The sequence below is a fragment of the Aulonocara sp. 'chitande type north' Nkhata Bay genome, linkage group LG22 (genome assembly GCF_057382095.1).
Source record: "Aulonocara sp. 'chitande type north' Nkhata Bay isolate Kocher_YH1m ecotype deep benthic linkage group LG22, A_spYH_male_GT1.1, whole genome shotgun sequence".
NCBI lineage: Eukaryota > Metazoa > Chordata > Actinopteri > Cichliformes > Cichlidae > Aulonocara > Aulonocara sp. 'chitande type north' Nkhata Bay.
The window spans coordinates 36,349,164-36,370,943 of NC_141364.1; the positions used below are offsets into that span (position 1 = coordinate 36,349,164).

General features: G+C 44.5%; 1 protein-coding gene across 1 annotated transcript in view; it reads left to right on the forward strand.

Annotated features, from left to right (window-relative positions):
* Nucleotides 1-21,780, forward strand: part of LOC147304605 (uncharacterized) — a 65,691-nt gene that overhangs the window by 33,077 nt on the left and 10,834 nt on the right. Inside the window, exon 3 of the mRNA XM_086281347.1 lies at nt 2,227-2,397. Within this exon, the coding sequence (XP_086137473.1) occupies nt 2,227-2,397 (171 nt within the window). The remainder of the gene's footprint in view (nt 1-2,226; nt 2,398-21,780) is intronic.

Here is a 21,780-nt window from a genome sequence, read left to right on the forward strand (position 1 = left end):
GCAACAGGGGGAAAAAAGGCTTTGTTGGATAGCCTTGAGGATATTATAGATGCTGTGTTTTTCTCAGCCTGCTTAGCTTAGATAAACCTCACTCTGACCAAGCCTACATCCGTCCTGCTAATGCCCCAGGCGCTCACAAAATTGATTTCAGTAATAAAGGGACAGTCTACTCATAATATATGGATGGTGTTCAATTCAACCCTGTTACCATGCCAAAGGGGCACTTGTTTAAGACTTTATTTACACCCTTGCAGCACTGCTTGGCATACTCCGTAATGTGGTGAATCAGACCATAAGATTTGGATAAAAGGTTTGAATTGCCAAAAGCTCTTAAAGTTCTTCAGACAGTGTTTAAAGTACTCAACTGTGAACTTGTGTGGGATGCACTCCTTTTGCTGCACTTAGTCTTGTTTTCATCAAAAGGATTGCAACTGCTGAAATTATAGCCTAAAAGTTTCATTTTCTTCACTTCCTCCACAGCCAATGGCCTCCTACTGCTTAGTAAATAATTTGTATTTGAAGTTCTGTTATGAACTCAAGAGTATCCAGCTCTTTATGGCAATATAGCAGTTAGGTATTTAATGCTAGTGTTTGCTGATTTGGACTACTGGCTGTTTATATGCTTAGTGTGCCTTAAGCGTTCAGAATTTTTTGATGCGTTTTTCTTACAGCTAATGAAATTTTTTTTCAATTCACAAGAAGATTACCTTTACAGGCTGTGCCATCAATCAGAAGCTTCATGGTTGACCCATGAAAGACTATAATTAAGTTACCCTAATTAACTTAATGAAGTGTTACACTCTGGTGATTTTACTATATAAAGTAAATTGAAAGAAAAATAGGCATCATTACTCATCAGCTGGTCTGGTATTTAGACAGAGGCTTTAGGAAGAGTTTTTTCGTCAGTTCTTCTTTCAGTGGGTGTCTTACTGGAAAAATCTAACAATTACCATGTTTTATTTTCTGAAAGAATTTTCAGGTGATCACTATCGTTGATGCATTTATGAAATGAAGATCAGTCTTTGAGTGTGATTTGAATTTGTGGCTCTCCATGTTTTCTTATCTGTATTCAAGCTTAATTCTAATGTTATTACAGAAGTGCACTTAATAACACTTGAGGCTTTTACTCAAGAATATTTTTTTAAGGTCTGATAACATCATCAGTAATTGTTGTGTCTTTGAAGCAGCTGAAGTTTAACCACAGTTTAATGTGATCTAAAAGCAAGAAATGACTGCTAAACTAGCCTGCTCAGAGTACAGACGAATGATCAAGGGTGGCCAGGCTTGATGCTGAAGACAAAGGAAAAAATCAATGGTTTGGGGTCACCTCAATCACTTTAACTAGGCGCTACAGATGCCCATGCCCCTCTCTGAGGCCAATTTGTGGAGTAAACAGAAGTGTGTAATTGTTGTCAAGTTCCCTGGTGGCCCAGGCAGTACAATTCTCTGGACCTTATTCTATTCTAATAACCTTCATGCTAGAAAGCATACATGAGGCCACTTTTTAGAGCCCTTAGTATTGTATGTCTGTAAACAATATAGCAGACACTGAGAAACAGCACACAGTCTTCATTAAGGTAGCATTCCCTCATGTCCCTGATGGCTCAAAAGAAATGATGCTATATTCTAATGGCACTGTGGACTCAGAAACAATATGTTCTTTCCATAAATATGCACAATGAACTTCAGAGTTTTAAATTTCCACTTATCAAACCAATCATATATTAGGTATATTTTTGTCTTAAATTTGACTTTGACTTAAGCCAAAGACTGTTATGATTCCTCAGTGGTTTCAAAATCATTCAGTTGTCTATCTTGGGAGGAAAGTGTTGGAGGAATTCAGTCAGTAAAAGTCACTCATGGTGTTGTCCTGAGGAATTCACCAAACAAAGGATCCAGGCCTTGCTTATATAGGCACCCCTTTATTACCCCGTTGCTGGGTAGCAAACCTACCCAGGTCAAACACAACTCAACAGGATATATGCAGTAGGTTAAAGTAGGTTAAATAAAAACTTAACTGCCCAGAGGCAGGAAACTGGTCACTGCCTCAATTAAGGGGATCCCGCATACCTGCACTTCTACAACCTGCAGGGGTCAAGCATTATATAGGCACAGAAGAAAGAAAGCTAATTCTCTACAAAAGTCAAATGAGTTTACTTATATGGCACATTTAAACAAAGTAAGTGTTTATTATGTTGATGTCTCAATGCATGCTCAATCATCCAGGTCAGGAAATCCCAGAAAGTTGATTCCATTCATCTGGACGTTCTGTTTTCATTGGGAGAAATGTTTCATCACTCATCCAAGTGGCTTCTTCAGTCTCCGCTGCTGCAGGTTTCCCCAACCTTACAAACAGTATATTTGCAAAGAACGAAAGTAGCACCACTAACTAACAAGGTCAGTTTCATGTTCATTAATATGCAACTTGTTATGACCACTGATCAATGGCCATGATTACTGTGACGTTGGACCTGGTACACATAGACAGGACACGGATGTAATGACAGCACTACTTTATTTCCGAATGTGATTTCACTGTGGTTTTTGTTTTCACTGGGACACAGATACTCCCCCTCTGCTGTCACGTCCGCTCTCTCCCTCTCCGACTGTCACTGTGAACATATAAAGAGACATAATCACACTCACATCCCAGCACATCTGTTCACCCCCCCACTGCGCCGCCCCGGGAGCTCACTGCGTCACCCCTCCTCTGCAGCTGGCCAGAGACCACACCCACGCCACACATGCCCATCCGGCCTACGGATCACCTTGAACTTAAAGGGCTGCAGAGCCAGATACCACCGAGTGATCTGGGCGTTGGCATCCTTCATGCGGTGGAGCCACTGCAGCGGGGCATGGTCTGAGGAGACGGTGAATGGGCGTCCCAGGAGGTAGTAGCGGAGGGAGTCGACCGGATCGCCAGGCACTCCTTCTCCAAGGTACTGTACCGTGACTTGCGATCCGTTAGCTTCCGGCTGGTCAACTCCCCCTACCTGTTGGGACAAAACGGCCCCCAGCCCCCTGTTCGAGGGGTCAGTCTGCATACAAAAAGGGAGGGAGAAGTTAGGCGTGAACAGCAGCGGCTCTCCACAGAGAGCCCATTTCACCTGCACAAACGCCGCCTGGCACCTCTTTGTCCACTGGACCAGATTCAGGCACCCTTGCGAGTGAGATCAGTTAAAGGGCTGGTCAGGTCCGCGAACCCTGGTACGAACTGCCGGTAGTAGCCGGCCAGCCCCAGAAATTGTCTCATCTCCTTTTTCGTCTTGGGGCGGATGCAATCGCCCCGGTCTTCTCCACTTGAGGCCACACTTGCCCGCCCCCCAAGTGGTACCCCAAATACTGTACCTCCCTCCGTCCAACCGTACACTTCTTCGGGTTGGCCGTGAGCCCCACCTGCCTCAGAGACTCCAGCACCACAGCCACACGCCGCACATGCTCCGCCCACGTGTCACTGCAGATTATGACATCATCCAGATAGGCGGCAGCATAGGCAGTGGGGGGCCGCAGCACCCGGTCCATGAGGCGCTGAAAGGTGGCAGGAGCCCCGAACAAGCCAAACGGAAGCGTAACGTACGAAGTGGAGAAGGCCGTCTTTTCCTTGGACTCTGCAGACAAGGGAATCTGCCAGTAGACCTTGGTTAAATCCAGCGAGCGGTGCCCAACCAGGCAACCAGGAGCTCGTCGACCCAGGGCATGGGATAAGCATCAAAATGTGACATCTCATTCACTCTGCGATAATCGACACAGAACCGTATAGACTCATCCTTCTTCACCACAAGAACAATGGGGCTACACCAAGCACTGTGTGACTCTTCTATTACGCCCAACCTCAGCATTTCCTCCAATTCCCGGAGAACAGTTTGTCTTTTATGTTCCAGCAGCCTGTAGGGTCGTGAACTCTCCATCACACCAGGCTACGTTTCAAAATGGTGCTCTATGAGGCCAGGTAGGGGGGGAGAACATTTCGGCAAAAAGCTGTTGCAATGCAGCAATATCTGCCCTCTGGGCCTGTGTGAGATGGTCACTACAATGGAGGGAGTCAGGGTTGTTAGATTTTGGCACCTCCGGCCCCAACTCGTCTCTCTCCCTTACCAGGCTCACCAGAAAAGTGGTCTCCGCCTCCCTCCAGGCTTTGAGGAGGTTGAGGTGGTAAATCTGCATGGCTCCGCCCCTGTCCGACTATACTACTTCATAATCAATGTCCCCCACTTGCCGTGTGACCACAAAGGTCCAAGGACCACGAGTAATTTAGAGCTGGAAGAAGGAAATAACACAAGCACTTCATCTCGCGGTGAAAATTGCCCGAGTTGTCACCCCTCTGTTGTACAGGCGTTGCTGTCGCTGCTGGGCCTGGAGCAAATTCTCCCGTGAGAGTCTCCCCAGTGTGTGCAGCTTTGCTCTCAGGTCTAGCACGTACTGAACTTCACTTTTCGCAGGGCTCGGACCCTCCTCCCAGTTTTCCTTAATCAGGTTGAGCACCCCCCACAGCTTTCTGCTGTACAACAGTTCAAAGGGAGAAAATCCCGTGGAGGCCTGGGGCACCTCCCACACTGCGAACAACAGAGGGTCTAACCAGCGATCCCATTTGCGTTCATCCTCGTGAATGAACTTACGGATCATGGACTTTAGAGTTTTATTCAGCCACTCCACCAACCCGTCGGTTTGAGGGTGGTAGATGCTGGTCCGAACAGCCTTAATGCCCAATAACCCGTACAGTTCCCTCAGTGTGCAAGACATGAATGAACGATGTGCCCTGGTCGGTCAGTATGTCTTTCGGAATACCAACCCGGGAGACAACCTGAAACAGTGCCTGACTTCTCGCGGAAATGGTGCGCAGTGGCACTGCTTGCGGGTATCCTGTCGCATAATCCACCAGGACTAATACGAAGCGATAGCTGCGTGCACTCCGGTGAAATGGCCCGATGAGGTCCATACCGATGCGGTGAAACAGGACCTCCATGAGGGCTAACTAGCTGACACTCCGGACATGACGAGCACCGGCGGCGCATGCAGCCCAGATGCCAATAGAATCGGGCCATTATCTGCTCCAGAGTTTTTTCGCATCCCATGTGTCCGGCCGTGGACAATCATTTCCCGGCGGCTTTGCGGTACCAGCAACTCGGTACGAATTTTGTTAGTGCGAGTGTAGCGGCTCACTCGCTACAGCCTATTGTTTTTCAATTGGAAGTGCGGTTAAGTCCGCGTGGCCACAGGGTGCACCCATTGACCATCAATTTCCATCACTTGGTCATAGGCTTAGCGTAGGGTGTCAGTCCGAGACTGCTCGAGTGGGAAATCTCCCGTGGGGCACATTACCGGAGGCCCCCCCCCCCCCCCCCCCCCCCCGAGTCAGTGTCGGGCGACCCCGCATTACCACTGAACGCCGCACAGACATTACACGTGTCTACCAGCCGCAATCGCATTCCTGCATACTGCCCCAATAAAGTATGGAACCCCGGCCAATCTGTGCAGAAAATCAGGGGATGTGACAGGCTCGGACTAACCACTGCCTTCACTCTATGTTTTTTGCCCTTAAATTTCAACACCAGCGACACCACAGGATATCGGTGAATGTCCCCGTGCACACATTTAACCTCCACCCAGTCAGCCTCCAACAACGCCCCGGGGCGAACCAAACTTTGGTGGACCAGGGTCTGCGTGCATCCCGTGTCCATCAAAGCATGGCGAATGCCCCCTTGATACCTTACCAGCACGCGGTACGTCCCTCCTGGACCGGGGAGGGCACTGGAGCACCGGCAACACGGAACACCTACCTCACCTCTATGAGCGGACACTCCCGGCGCAGGTGCCCCAGCCGACCACACTTCCAGCATTCCGGCCCCGGCGTCTTTGCGGCTCCCCGTGGCTCCGGCTGGAAGCAGCGGCCGGAACAGGTTCCTGGGGCTCCACCCCGCTGCCTGCTCCGTTCCAACAGGGCCGCCGTCCCTCCTTTGTGTCACCGCCACCGGCAGCCTAGGCAGCAGAACATGGTCGCTTCGCTGCGGCTCCTCTCGGCTGGGTCCCGGGTTGGCCGCAAGATGGTCCTCTGCCAGCGTAACCACCGCCGTCAGATCTGCCGGGCGGTGGCAGCGGACCCAATGAGCCCCCCACGAATTGCTCGAGGACGACCAGATTGAGCAGCCGAGCCTCCCCAGCCTGATTGCAGCCACCTCGCTGCCGCGTCCTCCAGCTGCCGAGCCCCTCCCATCATTCTGCTGGCTCTGAATTGACAGCGATAATCCTCCGGGGAGACACCCAAACGGTCCAGTACCGCCTGGCATACATCCTCAAACACCCCCCGCGATCTGGGGGGCAAGCTCAGCACCGCCGTCTGAGCCTTGCCCGACAGAAGCGGCAGCAGCTGGGTGGCCCATTCCTCCTCCGGCCAGCGACAGGCCAACGCCGTGGCCTGGAAAGCCTCAGTAAACACCAGCAGGTCCTCCCCTTCCCTCATCCGGTGCAATGTCACTGACAGCGGGGGGGGGGGGCGCCGGCGCAGCTGCATTCCCCAGCAGCTGCTCCAGAGCCGCGGTCTGCTGCTCAAATTGCTGGCGAAGCAACGCCAACTGCTGGTCCTGTGTCGCAGCCTGTCGAGCCGCCATCGCCGCCATGTCCATCATCTTTTGGCCCGCGATCTGCAGCAGTTGGGCGGGCGGCTGGGCAGGCGGCTGAGCCGCCGGGGGAGCAGGTGGAGCAGACTGGGGATCGGACATCGCGCCAGGGTTTCGACACCAGTGTGACGTTGGACTCGGTACACATAGACAGGACACGGACGTAATGACAGCACTACTTTATTTCCGAATGTGATTTCACTGTGGTTTTTGTTTTCACTCGGACAAAGACACTCCCGCTCCGCTGTCACACCCACGCCCATGCCACAATTACCTTTCACAGAATGGCTACAATCACAGCATTCAGTTTTATTTATTTATTTAACAGTCTTTAAGTTACAAGATAATGACCCCACAATAATACAAAGATAACTCCAGCAATCAAACTACCCCTCCAAGAGCATGCACTTGGCGACAGTGGGAAGGAAAAATAGCTTTTAACAGGAACAAACCTGCAGCAGAACCATCTTCAAAGTTACAGTCATCTGCTGCGACTGGTTGAAGGTGAAGAGAGGAAGACAGGATGAAAGACACATTATAGAAGAGAGCCAGAGATTATAAGAGCTACTGACTAAATGCAGAGTGGTGTATAGTGAGTGCATCATGGGAAGTCCTCAGCAGCCTAAGCCTAATGCAGTGCAACAGTGGGAGGAATCAGGGTCACATGATTCAGCCCTAACCTTATGCATCATCAAAAAGGAAAGTGTTAGACTTAATCTTACAGGTAGAGAGGGTGGCTGTGTGTCAAATATAATTCAGTTCCAAGCGAATGAACAGTGTCCACTCATCAGCAGGGACATTCTATCTCATGCACGGAGGCAGATATATTATCCTCACCCATGCTGGTTGGCTCTCTGGACTTGTGCATGAAAGTTGTCAAAATATTTTTTATCAAAACACTTGAGCAATGGCCACAGAGTCTCACAAACACATTTTCAACAGGTTTTACTTGCAGTAAGGAGACGTACAGAGTCCACACCAGTGTACAACGCAGTGGACAAAGTACGACTAAAGCATACAGTGTCTTGCCCTCATTTATAATGTGATTGCACAGAGTTTTACAAGTACTTAAATGTGCTGAACTTTCCACTGCCCATGCATATATGCTGAGAACCAGTGTTCTTATCTTTATAACCTCGACCCCAACTGTCCTGTCTTCAGTTTGTTTGTTTCTCAATGTTTTGTCCTGTTTCACAAGTCCCCTTGCAGGTACACCTTAATTAACTGCTCTCATGCAGACATAAGTTGAGCAATGGTTTAACAAAATTTCCCATCAAAAGGTGTAATTTGAATACTGCAGTCCTGCCTCAGAAGGTTATTGCCATCATTTAGAGTGCAAGAGCTGTGTCCACCTGCTCTCTTTTTATTGCATGTTTTAGAAGAGTGGTATTTTGAAAAACATCCTTTTTAAGTGCTTTGCAGTTGAGGTGCTGTGTTTTCTAAGTTTGACAACCCTACATTATAGGATCTGTTGGTCGCTTTAGACATCCTCTCCCACCACCCCTTGATCCTGGAGTTAAAGTTTCTCGTACTTGAAACCACTCTACTGTTGGCTCTAACCCCTGTCAAGCAAGTTAGTGAGTTACATACTTTATCCATTCACCCCATCTTGTTTGCAGTTGACCTCTGGACTCACTAAAGTGTATTTGAGGACATATCTCTGGCCTAAAGCTGTAAGAGCTCTCTGGCCTCGGTGGGACTCTGAGCTCTTTCTACTATGGGTATGGCCACGTCATGGATTTTGTTCAGAGGTGTGTCAGTACAGCAGCAAGTTGGGCTATGCGTTTTATAGGCTGGATGTTCCACAGTCATCCCTGGCTCAGGCAGTGCTTGAATTTAGTGTCTCAGGTCAACCTGAGACAGTAGATATTAGATGCATTGATGCATGCTCAATCATCCATGCAAGGAAATCCTCTTGTTACTGACCAATGGTCATTAATCATTGGTTGTTGCTCTTGGAACCGTGTCTTCATTCCACTTATTTTGTATACAAGGGTCAGTAGTACATGCAGAACTGGTGTGCCATGGGTTCCCCAGTTTCATCCACTGTTTCCCACTCGTACATAGAAGAAGTGGAAAAGTTGGCTTTGTTATCCAACTCTACATCACCAAGTCATTGGTTCAGGTATGTGGATGACACCTGGATAAAAATCAAATCTCAGGATGTACCACAATTCACTGACCACATTAACTCGGTGAACCAACACATAGGATACACCAGGGAGCATTTAAACTTGACAGGCTAGTCTTCTTAGACTGTGACATTTCCATCAGTCCACAGTAAACCAACACATTTGGATCAGTATCTAAGGTTTGATTCTTGTAATGGAGACCAGGGGTTCCATTACCTGGTTGGTATTGTTAATAATAAATTGTTGGATTGGGAATTTAAAATAGGGTAATAAAGAAAACACATTAGTTCTTATGGAGTCTTTTATTAGGTTATTTGACATACGTTTAAATTGACAGCTTGTAACAGAAAAGAGACAGTGGGACTGGCCATCCTGCCTGTGTCGGAGAAGAGCCAAAGTTAGAGCTGCTTGCAGTTAATCATTTATCAATAACCTAAACATATGTGAAATGAGAACTTGTAAAGGTACTCACCTGTCCTGGTTGCTTCTTGCAGGATGTGGAGCAAAAGAGTGAAAGCGGCTCAATCACCTGTTTAAGAGCTCTTGGAGCAGACCAGTGTGCCGGGTTAGGGAGTATGTTTAAAGAGGGTTTTAATTTAGATAGAAATGAGTGAAGCTTATGTTATTGGTTTGTTTATAGTATATGTTGGAAATATGTATATGTTTGTGATGTGCTTTAATGTTATTGTATGTTTGTTTGTGTGGAGGGTTATGTTTCATGTTGATTAGTTAACCCCCATACTTGGGCTATTCCGGATGCTCACCTGAAAAGGTAGAGTATAAAAGGAAGCCATTTTGTTTAGTTGTGGTTAGTGTTTGTGCTGTTATCATGCTCCGTCTTTAATAAAGTGCCAATCCATGGATGTCTTTTACTCCAGTCTCGCGTCATATTATTGCACAGAACCTATGACCGCCAGCCAAAACTGACAGTTCTCATCATCCACTGGAGCACAAACTGGGTGTCATCAGCATACTACAACACAGACCGAACACAATCTCCACAGACACAGCGGCCAGGAAAGCAGAAGAACATCATATTAAGAATGCCCTGAGTAAATGTGGTTATCCCAGCTGAACATTTGTCAAAGCTGGGAAGGCACCAGTGATCCAGAAGAGGAGGAGGACAGCATCTGCTCTACAAACAGTTCTCCCTCTGAAATTGCTACGTCCAAATGAACAGAATCAACTTTTTGCGATTAGCACAGGAAAAAAAAGTGCTTAGAATGAGTATGGAGGAGCTGGCTGACCATGTTAGTATGAGGGGCTGGACCCCTAACCATGGCTCAACAGGTGTGTCACAGACAGATGTGGTGAGATTGGAGCTTCTATATTTGGTCGTGTCAAGTAGATTCCCATAGTGAAACACCCCAGTCTTATTAAAGAACTAGGGATTATGTTATCTAACCCATAATTATATTGCAGGAAGCAGCTATCAGAAAATATATGCTAAGACCGGCTGTTATGTTTAAACAATGCACAGTTCATAGTAGGAGGCCTAAAGTTTGCCAAGAAAATCAGGATCTTTGACCCTGTTGTCCAAATGACAGAAACTGAGACTCATCTGACCAGGCACTATTTTTCCAATTCTCTGTTGGCAAATGTTGGACGGTCTGTTCAAATTTTTGCTTTCAATCTCATGTTCTTAGCTAACAAGAGTGTCACCTGATGTGGTGTTCTGCTGCTGTAGCCCATCTGGTTCACGATTTGATGTGTTGTGTGTTCACAATTGCACTTTTGCATACCTTAGTTGTAATGAGTGATTATTCTTTATGAGCTCAAAAGCAGCAGCACGGTGGCACAGTGGTTAGCACTGTTGCCGCACAGCAAGGTCCTGAGTTCAATTCCACCATCAGGCCGGGGTCTTTCTGTGTGGAGTTTGCATGTTCTCCCCGTGTTTGCGTGGGTTCTCTCCGGGTACTCCGGCTTCCTCCCACCGTCCAAAGACATGCAGCTTGTGGGGATAGGTTAATTGGATAATCCAAATTGTCACTAGGTGTGAATGTGCGAATGAATGTGAATGGTTGTCTGTCCCTGTGTGTTAGCCCTGCGACAGACTGGCGACCTGTCCAGGGTGTACCCCGCCTCTCGCCCTATGACAGCTGGGATAGGCTCCAGCGCCCCCCGCGACCCTGAAAAGGACAAGCGGAAGCGAATGGATGGATGGATGGATGGATGGGAGCTCAAAGTAGTGTGGCTATTCTTCTTAGACTTATGGCATCAATGAGACATTTTTGCCCAAAGACCTGCTGTTCATTGGATATTTTCTTTGTTTTTAGACCATTCTCTGTAAACCCTAGAAATGGTTGTGTGGAAAAATCCAAGTACACCAGCAACTTATGACATACTGGGTCCATTTGAAGCAGAGTTTGTTCAATTTTTGTCGTTGAAGCCGCAAAGACATAATAAGCAAAGACAAATATTTGATAGACAGTATTGTACTGTTCTTGCATTCCTGGTATGCCTGTTTGGAGCCATTTCCTAGTCAAGATTTTCTTAGATAACATTATAATAATTCTCAGTAGATATTTATCTGCTGGAGTGGTTCTGTTTGGGATTTCCAGGCCTGCGTACACATATAAGAAATCAAAAAGGATTTGGGTCCAAAAATCTTTTCCAAACATTTGTGGATGTCTTGTCAGAATGAAGTAACTTGGGGCGGGACCAGAATAGATGGAAGTGATTAGCCTTTAGACTGTCACATAGCCTCAAGTTTCACATCTCTTTAATAGTTGGGACTAATAAGGATCATTTTCTGTAAAAGAATATCGATATGGCACGTGAATTAGGTTTGTAGATAACCGTTAGATTAATCTGATGCCGCCAACACTTTCATGTGACCACGCTGGAAAACCCTGGTCCCAGCGTTAGGGTCAGTGATTCCAGATAACAAAAAGATATCCTGGATATGCTGACCTCGCACCATGGTATACAGGGTTCTGAGACAGTAGCTGGACTGCCTGTTTACCCTCATCATTAATATTTGCAATGAAAATATTAGTCTAACATCATGAAGTCTGTATGTGTTTCATAGTGTCGAACAAGCTTTGTGCAGTTAAACCTAACAGTTACTACATGACAGAAACACCAACGATATCTCTTTTAATAATTTTTTAAAGTTTACGTTTGTATACACAGGTCACACTGATTATTGGAAAAAACACAAACATGTTAATCAGATTTATTTGCTCTCTCTCCTCCTTCAACATCCTTTAATGCTAGATTTAATACAGAATTGGCGACTGAAACAAGTATGACACATACGAACATCAGGAGATAAAGACCTGATAGATACAACCTCAGTAAATTAAGTCAGTGTTCAACCTCCTTTGCCGTGAGACTGGGCTGGGCAGACATATCCAAAATCATCGAAGCACTTTTACAAATAGGCTCTGGTCGACAAACCAACCAGATATCTGAAGAATAAACCACTACATTCCCGGCTAAAAAATGTTAAAAGTGTATTTGGTGACACACAACCAGTGTTTTTCAAAGCACAGTTCAGTTAGCTCCTACATGTTCTTTCATGCACTGAAACGATGGCCACCAGGCCAAAGCAATGGTTTTGACTTAATCAGTGTTAACCCCGCCCCCTGACTTGATGACGAGCCTTTATTTGTCACTACAAATGTTGCACGTACATGTTACCTGCAGTGACATTGGACACTTTGATGGGTGAGGCTGACAGATAAAATAAATTCATGAAGACAACCGCAGGGCCACAAGTGCCAAAATGACTTAAATAAATACATAATTGTGTCAATAATTAATTTATTAAATGTATCATTAATTAAATAAAATTATAAATAAATACATAATAAATGTTTTAAATTAATTGAATGAACATTTAATTAATTATTGAAATATTTATTTAATTCCAATTTAATTCATTAATAAAGCATCTAAATAATGATTTAACAGTATATTTAATTAATTCATTTTGTCACTCCTGGCCCTCCACAGTTAAAGATCATAACTTGTGTTTTTTTTAATATTTATAGCCTGATAGTGATCCAAATTCCTCTATTATCATCATGATTCTAGGTAGGGTTACATTTGGTTGGCTTAGGTAGATAAAAATATCATCAGCTCCTTACAGTCTCCCTGTATATTGATTCCTCTAATTTGATTATCCTGTTTTATGTACTGGCTAAGAGGTTCAACAAACTGAGCAAATAAGATCGGTAACAGGGGGGCAGACCTGTCGGCATAATCTTTCAAGAGTAAATGGTTCCGATAGACTGCCATTTATTTTCATTTTGGCTGTTGGTTTATTGCAGATTGATTGAATTGCCTTAATGACTATTTGATGAAATCTAAACTTTAAAACTTTATAGAGAAATGACAACCTTACAGAGTCAAATACTTTTTCTGCATCTAAACCTATCAGCATTGCCTCAATATTATTCTTTTTATATGATGTATGACGTGGAGAGTCCTTCTAATTCTGTCTTGGGTCTGGCTCTGATGGATAAACCCAGCTTAGTCAAGATTAATAAATTAATGGATTATTAACATTAATCCAGGTTTAATACTGATCTTGGTTGATAGTGTCTATAATTCAATTTATCTTTTTCCTCCTTTGGAACAACAGATATGGCCGCTTCTTTCCATGAGCAGGTAACCTCCCCTCATTTAAGGACCCAGTTACACGCTGCCTTTAGTCTAGAAGTTAATTCCTCCCTGTAGGCCTTATACCATTCACCAGTGAAACCATCCATGCCAGGGCTTCTATGTGCTTTTAGTCTTCCAATTGTGGCATTCATTTCTTTATAACAGTAATTTTGCCCTGTATAACCGCTTGAGGATGCTGAGGACCCTTCTCTTTCTTACCTTCCACTCCGAGTCAGTTAGCCTCAGTTTTCTTATTTTCAGGACAATCCTTAACCCAATTATTCATGTGTCACCACACTAAAAAGAGCCTCATGTTCTCTTCTCCCTCCACTTCTCTGCTGCTCCCTGCCCTGCAGTATTTTATGGTTGTGACATGTACATTGTCAGCGGTGTGGTTAGGTTTGTTTCAGCTATCTGGAGTCCCTCTGTTCAAGCAACTTAAAGAAGTCCAGACGATTTTCTTTGCAAGCTCCTTTGACTCTTGATGTCACTGCAGTTGCTCTAGTATTGTGTCTTAAGGGAGAGGGTTTTTTTGTCGTTGAAACATGTTTTTCACAGTTCAAGATGGCTGGCGGTAAAGCTGTGGAATATTTAGCCAAACCTGGCCCTTGATGTAGGTCTGATGATGTTGGTCGAGGTTGATCCAGGTCTTGGTTTGCCTGCTACTGACACACTGAGGCATTTAATTAATATAATTTTTCATCCCTGCCTGTTAACATGTTCCCTCTCTGATTCTTGCAGTCCTGCCACAAGATAATAATCATTTCAATCTGTATTAAATGACACATACTATTTCTCTTTTAATTAATGTCTCCTCATCTTCCTTTTCCCCTTTTTGCATTATTTAATCTTATACTGAAATACCCATTTTTTAGAAATTAAAGTTAATTTATCCGCACATTTTATTGCTACAATATTTCACCATGTTTGTTTTTCATAAATTGGACATTTGGACTATTTTATGGTATACCTCTTGAGTCGGCTTTCTGTTTTGGACTTTGAGCTCCCCATATTTATTCCTGGTGGTACTCAAGTTCAATCTCAGACATCCAATCTGTAGATTCTCAATCACAACTAATCAACCAATGGCTGTTTGTGAATTCAGGCCCAGTAAGTTGTCCCTTATGTAACCCATAATGCCATTAGCGTGTGTCTGCTTGTGGCAATCAGCCCAAACTAACGGTGATAATTTGCATCTGCCGATGGTCCTCAGCCCAGGTTAACAGATAAGGGGCAGGGATAGCTCAGTAGGTAGAGTGGTGGCCCCATGATCGGAAGGTCGGGGGATCGACTCCACTGAACGGCTACCCTGAGGTACCCCTGAGCAAGGTACCGTCCCTACACACTGCTTCCCGGGCGCTGCATTGGTGGCTGCCCACTGCTTCACTGGGTGAATGGGTTAAATGCAGAGGAACTATTTCCCTATGGGGACTAACACACACACTTTACCTTTACTTTACTTTACAGTGTTGATTTGCATCTTCCCTCTGGCGATCAGCCCAAACCAACTGTGTTTACAGAATTTTTCTCTGAATGGTGGACCCTCTTACCAAACACAGAATAATTTCAAATTCCTTAAATCAAATTATTTGTCCTTGAAAAATTCTCTCCACTCTGGATTCTTTATCAATTGAGATTTCAGCAGTCACTGTCTGCTCTCAGTTGCCAGGCACTCTTCTCCTCAGTAATTTGTTTGCAGGTAAGCACTCTTTCAGACTCATGGAGTCTAAATCCAGGTTTTCCTGAATCAACATGAAACCAAACTGATTTTCTGAGATTTATTAAAAGAAAGTTAAAACCTTTGCAAAGTGATTGATACAGCACGAACTGGCAAAGACAAAAAGGTAAAATAATAACAGTTCCTTTGTAGCCAACAAGTGGGAATCTTTGTCTGTTCAGCTGTAGGGAGCTCAGTCCTCACAGTCACGTAGGCACCAACCTGATGATGAACACAGTTCCAATTAGTTTGTTTACAAATATTCACACTCATTCTTTGTTCAAGAAAACTACATACCAATAGTAAGCTGGGCTTCAATAAGGTGAAACACAAATTTTCCATTACAGACCAAATAGAATAGAAATAGATTCTATAATTCTATAATTTTTATAAGCTATAACTATAATATCATCCACAGCAGGTGGCTCATAAGGTTGCTAATAGTATAGCACAACAACAGCAAAACTAACAACAACTACTATGAAGCAGGACAGGCCTTTCTTCTTAATAAAGTTGTATTTAATTACTACAGAAGACTATTGATGCTGACATTGTGGCGGGGCTTCAGGGGAGGCCGATACACCGGAATTCCATCAGCTCATCACGCCTCCCCTGTACAAAACGTGCCAGGACCTGTGGTGTGTTGTTGTGTGTGGAGGTTGTAGCTGAAAAGCTGCAACTGAGCGTGGTAGAGACAACAACCGAATGTTGAAAATGTGAACTGTGTGGTCGGGTCCATCTTTCATGATAAAAACATATTATCAGGGGTATGAAAAAAATGTATTAATAAGTTACATATTGTTAACATTTATAAGAAGTAGCTTAACATGACAAAAGAAATAACAGAGATTTTCTTATGCAGAACTAACTTTCTTTAACTAACGTGCTTTCAATTGCTTTATAACTGCAACTGTAACTGCTCCAGTAGGAACACCAACTGTATGTTAAACACATAAAGTATTGCAAAGGTCTTTTGGGTCCACTTGATGATCATGTCTAGTATTTTAAAGGGTAAGTCAAAGCAGGACAATTTGTGCAAAAAGTTAATGGACATAGATAAAAAGGATTAGTTTGATCACATTTGGTCTTTTATTTTTATTGTTATGGCAGATTTATTCACAGCAGCTCTCATATTATAGTAAAATTGTAAAAGGGCTGATTCTTATATAGCGCTTCTCTACTCTCCCAGAGTGCTCACAGTGCTTTATACACCCACTGTACGCACTTTTTTCCCAAGAATATTTGGCATGCAGACTGGAGCAGCCAGGGATCAAACCACCAACTTTCCGATTAGTAGATGACCTGCTTTACCTCATGAGTGACACCCCATCAAGCAAGGTGGTAGGTAAGCAGACTCAGCAGATATTTTGGGTCCCCAGATATGACCAATTTATTTACAGTGATCTCCATAACACATGAAAGTTAAGCCTAAGATCCCCAGATTAACTCATAATAATAAAAATCTAAAAGCATATGGCCTAGGCAGCACAGCTCACCGCTCCTCCTCAGGGAAATGAGAAAGACATAAGGCTCACTACTCCACTGATTAGCTCATTTACATAAATCCCTCTAAGATAACTCTTGATAAGTTAGTCCGTAATCTCGAAAAACACAAAAACGAAGAAAACTTTCCTTAAAAAAACTCCTCCTCTTGGTTAAGGCCGGTGATGGCAGGTATGGTGATGATCCCAAACACCTAACACCTAAGGCTCAAAACAAAGAAACAAAGGTAAGTATGAACAAAGGAACAAACAGCCTCTGACTGACTGCAAATGCCAGCCTAATCCATCTGTCAATCTCTTGCTCCCCTCTCCCCTGGCTCGTAAACCTGAAATCCTGAGATACTTAAACGCCTCTACTTGGTGCAGCAAATTATCCCTGACCTGGAGTGAGCACTTCACCCTTTTTTAGCTGAGGACCATGGCCCCAGATTTATAAGTGCTAGTTCTCATTCCTGCTGCTTTACACTTAGCTGTGAACTGCTCCAGTGCGAGCTAGAGGCCACCACATGATAAAGCCAATAGAACGGCATCATCTGCAAAAAGCAGAGATGAGATTCTGAGGCCACCAAAGTAGAAGTCTTTTGCCACCTGGCTACACCTATTATGAAAGAATAGGTGACAAAGGGCATTCCTGGTGGCAACAGTTGACCAAACTCATGAGGTTGTGTCTTTAGAAAACAACTGTCCGAATTAAACATTAACAGCAGTTCTCCACTACACGCCATTGGAGTAGAGGGTCGCAAGCTCGATTCCCGCCTGGCATACCAGAGTGAAAGAGATAAATAAGTCATGCTGGCTCGGTCATCGCCCTGATCAACAAGGTGTTGGGGAACCAGCGCACCCTGATGAGAAGTGGCCTACTGGAACAAGAAGGCATCGGTGGGCAAGAGAAGAAAATAGGGTTTTGTTGGAATGCTATTATGCAAGGAACCCTGGCGGAAGGGATTGCATGGATAGGATGAGGGATGTATGAAATCATCGATACCCAACATCATCATTGACGGCAAAACAACTAGTAGCTCAGTGTTCCAACATTCAGAAGAAGAGACTGCTCTCACAGGAAGAGATTGACGAGGTACAAAACATGCTACAGCAAGGGGGAGCCATCAGAGATTGGTTAGAGGAGCAAAACACCAGCTACTGGTAAGACTGAGCAGTCGCCCGAGACTGCAAGACTATTCTATTCAATTCAATTCAATTTTATTTATATAGCGCCAAATCACAACAAAAGTCGCCTCAAGGCGCTTCATAGGTACAGAGAAAAACCCAACAATCATATGACCCCCTATGAGCAAGCACTTTGGCGACAGTGGGAAGGAAAAACTCCCTTTTTAACAGGAAGAAACCTCCGGCATAACCAGGCTCAGGGAGGGGCGGGGCCATCTGCTGCGACCGGTTGGGGTGAGAGAAGGAAGACAGGATAAAAGACATGCTGTGGAAGAGAGACAGAGGTTAATAACAGATATGATTCAATGCAGAGAGGTCTGTTAATACATAGTGAGTGAGAAAGGTGACTGGAAAGGAAAAACTCAATGCATCATGGGAATCCCCCGGCAGCCTATGTCTATTGCAGCATAACTAAGGGAGGATTCAGGGTCATCTGCTTCAGCCCTAACTATATGCTTTAGCAAAAAGGAAAGTTTTAAGCTTAATCTTAAAAGTAGAAATAGTGTCTGTCACCCGAATCCAAACTGGAAGCTGGTTCCACAGAAGAGGGGCCTGAAAACTGAAGGCTCTCCCTCCCATTCTACTTTTAAATACTGTAGGAACAACAAGTAGGCCTGCAGAGCGAGAGCGAAGTGCTCTAATAGGGTGATATGGTACTACAAGGTCATTAAGATAAGATGGGGCCTGATTATTTAAGACCTTGTATGTGAGGAGCAGGATTTTGAATTAAATTCTGGATTTAACAGGAAGCCAATGAAGGGAAGCCAAAACAGGAGAAATATGCTCTCTCTTTCTAGTCCCTGTCAGGACTCTTGCTGCAGCATTTTGGATTAGCTGAAGGCTTTTCAGTGAGTTTTTTGGACATCCTGATAATAATGAATTACAGTCGTCCAGCCTGGAAGTAATAAATGCATGAACTAGTTTTTCAGCGTCACTCTGAGACAGGATATTTCTAACTTTAGAGATGTTGCGCAAATGGAAGAACGCAGTCTTACATATTTGTTTAATATGTGCGTTGAAGGACATGTCCTGGTCAAAAATGACTCCAAGGTTCCTCACAGCGTTACTGGAGGCCAAGGTAATGCCATCCAGAGTAAGAATCTGGTTAGATATCATATTTCTAAGATTTTCAGGGCCGAGTACAATAACCTCATTTTGATCTGAATTAAGAAGCAGAAAGTTAGCGGCCATCCAGGTCTTTATGTCTTTAAGACATTCCTGCAGTTTAACTAATTGGTGTGTGTTATCTGGCTTCATGGATAGATAGAGCTGGGTGATCAGCATAGCAGTGAAAATGTATGCTATGTCTTCTAATAATGCTGCCTAAGGGAAGCATGTATAATGTAAACAGAATTGGTCCTAGCACTGAACCCTGTGGAACTCCATAATTAACCTCAGTGTGTGAAGAGGACTCTCCATTTACATGCACAAATTGGAGTCTATTAGATAGATATGATACAAACCACTGCAGTGCAGTACCTGTAATACCTACAGCATGTTCTAATCGCTCTAATAGGATATTATGGTCAACAGTATCGAATGCTGCACTGAGGTCTAGCAGGACAAGTACAGAGATGAGTCCACTGTCAGAGGCCATAAGAAGATCATTTGTAACCTTCACTAAAGCTGTTTCTGTGCTGTGATGAGCTCTGAAACCTGACTGAAACTCTTCAAATAAACCATTCCTCTGCAGATGATCTGTTAGCTGTTTGACAACTACTCTTTCAAGGATTTTTGATATGAAAGGAAGGTTGGAGATTGGCCTATAATTAGCTAAGACTGCTGGGTCTAGAGATGGCTTTTTGAGTAAAGGTTTAACTACAGCCAGCTTGAAGGCCTGTGGTACATAGCCGATTATTAGAGATAGGTTGATCATATTTAAGATCGAAGAATTAATTAATGGCAGGACTTCTTTGAGCAGTTTTGTAGGAATGGGGTCTAAAAGACACGTTGATGGTTTGGAGGAAGTAATTATTGAAGTTAACTCAGAAAGATCAATTGAAGAAAAAGAGTAACTTAACATCAGTGGTACTAAGAGTAGCTGTAGATAATATTACATCTGTGGGATGATTACTGGTAATTTTTTCTCTAATGATAAAAATTTTATTTGTGAAGAAGTTCATGAAGTCATTACTAGTTAACGTTAAAGGGATGGTTGGCTCAAAAGAGCTCTGACTTTTTGTCAGCCTGGCTACAGTGCTGAAGACAAACCTGGGGTTGTTCTTATTTTCTTCAATCAGTGATGAATAGTAAGATGTTCTGGCTTTGCGGAGGGCTTTCTTATAAAGCAGCAAACTATTTCTCCAGGCTAAATGATGATCCTCTAAATTTGTAACACGCCATTTCCTCTCCAGATTACGAGTCATCTGCTTTAGGGTACGTGTTTGAGAATTATACCACGGAGTCAGGTACTTCTGATTTGAGACCTTAGTTTTCACTGGAGCTACAGTATCCAGAGTCGTACGTAGTGAGGAGGTGAAATTATTAACAAGATAATCGACCTCTGCTGGGGTAGCGTTCAGATAGCTGCTCTGCTCTGTGTTGGTACAGGGCATTGAAGATGATAACAGTGGGTGGATTATATTCTTAAACTTAGTTACAGCGTTTTCAGAAAGACATCTACTTTGATAAAGTCTACTCTCCACCGCTGTGTAATCAATTATTGTAAATGTAAATGTTATCAGGAAATGATCAGACAGGAGAGGGTTTTCAGGAAACACTGTTAAATGTTCAGTTTCTATGCCATATGTTAAAACAAGGTCTAGAGTGTGATTAAAGTGGTGGGTGGGTTTTTTTACATTTTGAGAGAAACCAATTGAGTCTAATAACAGACTAAATGCCATGTTTTAAAGCCACCACAATCATTCCGGTTCCAAAAAAGTCATCTCCCTCCTGCTTTAATGACTACCGTCCTGTTGCACTTACTCCCATCCTGATGAAGTGCTTCGAACGACTAGTCATGCAACACATCAAGACTGTCCTGCCCCCCTCCCTGGATCCCTTCCAGTTTGCGTATCGGCCCAACCGCTCAACCGATGATGCCATCTCCACTGCACTCCACTCGGCACTCACACACCTGGACAAAAATGACTCATATGTTCGAATGCTGTTCATAGATTTCAGTTCAGCATTCAACACCATAATCCCCCAACAGCTCATTCAAAAACTGGTCCAGCTGGGGCTCAACACCTCACTGTGCAACTGGCTGTTGGATTTCCTCACCGGAAGACCTCAAGCAGTACGGGTTGGCAGTAATACATCCAGCACCATCATTTTAAACACGGGGGCCCCGCAGGGATGTGTGCTGAGCCCCCTCCTCTTCACTCTGCTGACCCATGACTGCACTCCATCATACAGCTCCAACCTTTTCATCAAGTTTGCGGACGACACAACGGTGGTGGGTCTCATTAGCAACAGGGATGAGACCGACTACAGAAGTGAGGTGAGACGCCTGGCCACGTGGTGTGCTGACAACAATCTCTCTCTGAATGTGGAGAAGACGAAGGAGATTGTTGTGGACTTCAGGAGAATGCACACCCAACATGCTCCTCTGACCATTGACGGAGCGTCTGTGGAGAGAGTGAGCAGCACCAAGTTCTTGGGTGTGCACATCACAGAGGATCTCTCCTGGACGTACAACACCACAGCACTGGCCAAGAAATCACAGCAGCGTCTCTTCTTTCTCCGCAAACTAAGAAGAGCAGGAGCACCAGCCCCCATCATGTACACTTTCTACAGAGGCACCATCGAGAGCATCCTGTCGAGCTGCATCACTGTGTGGTTTGGAGCCTGCAATGCGTCCTGTCATAGAACCCTCCAACGCATAGTGAGAGCTGCAGAGAGGATCATTGGTGTCTCTCTCCCCTCCCTCCAGGACATTTACAGCACCCGTCTCACTAAAAAAGCCCTTTGCATAGCGGCTGATCCCACGCACCCAATGCAAAGCTTCTTCAAGCTGCTGCCGTCGGGGAGGAGACTGCGGAGTCTCCAGGCCAGGACCAGCAGGCTGAAGGACAGCTTCATCCATCAGGCTGTCA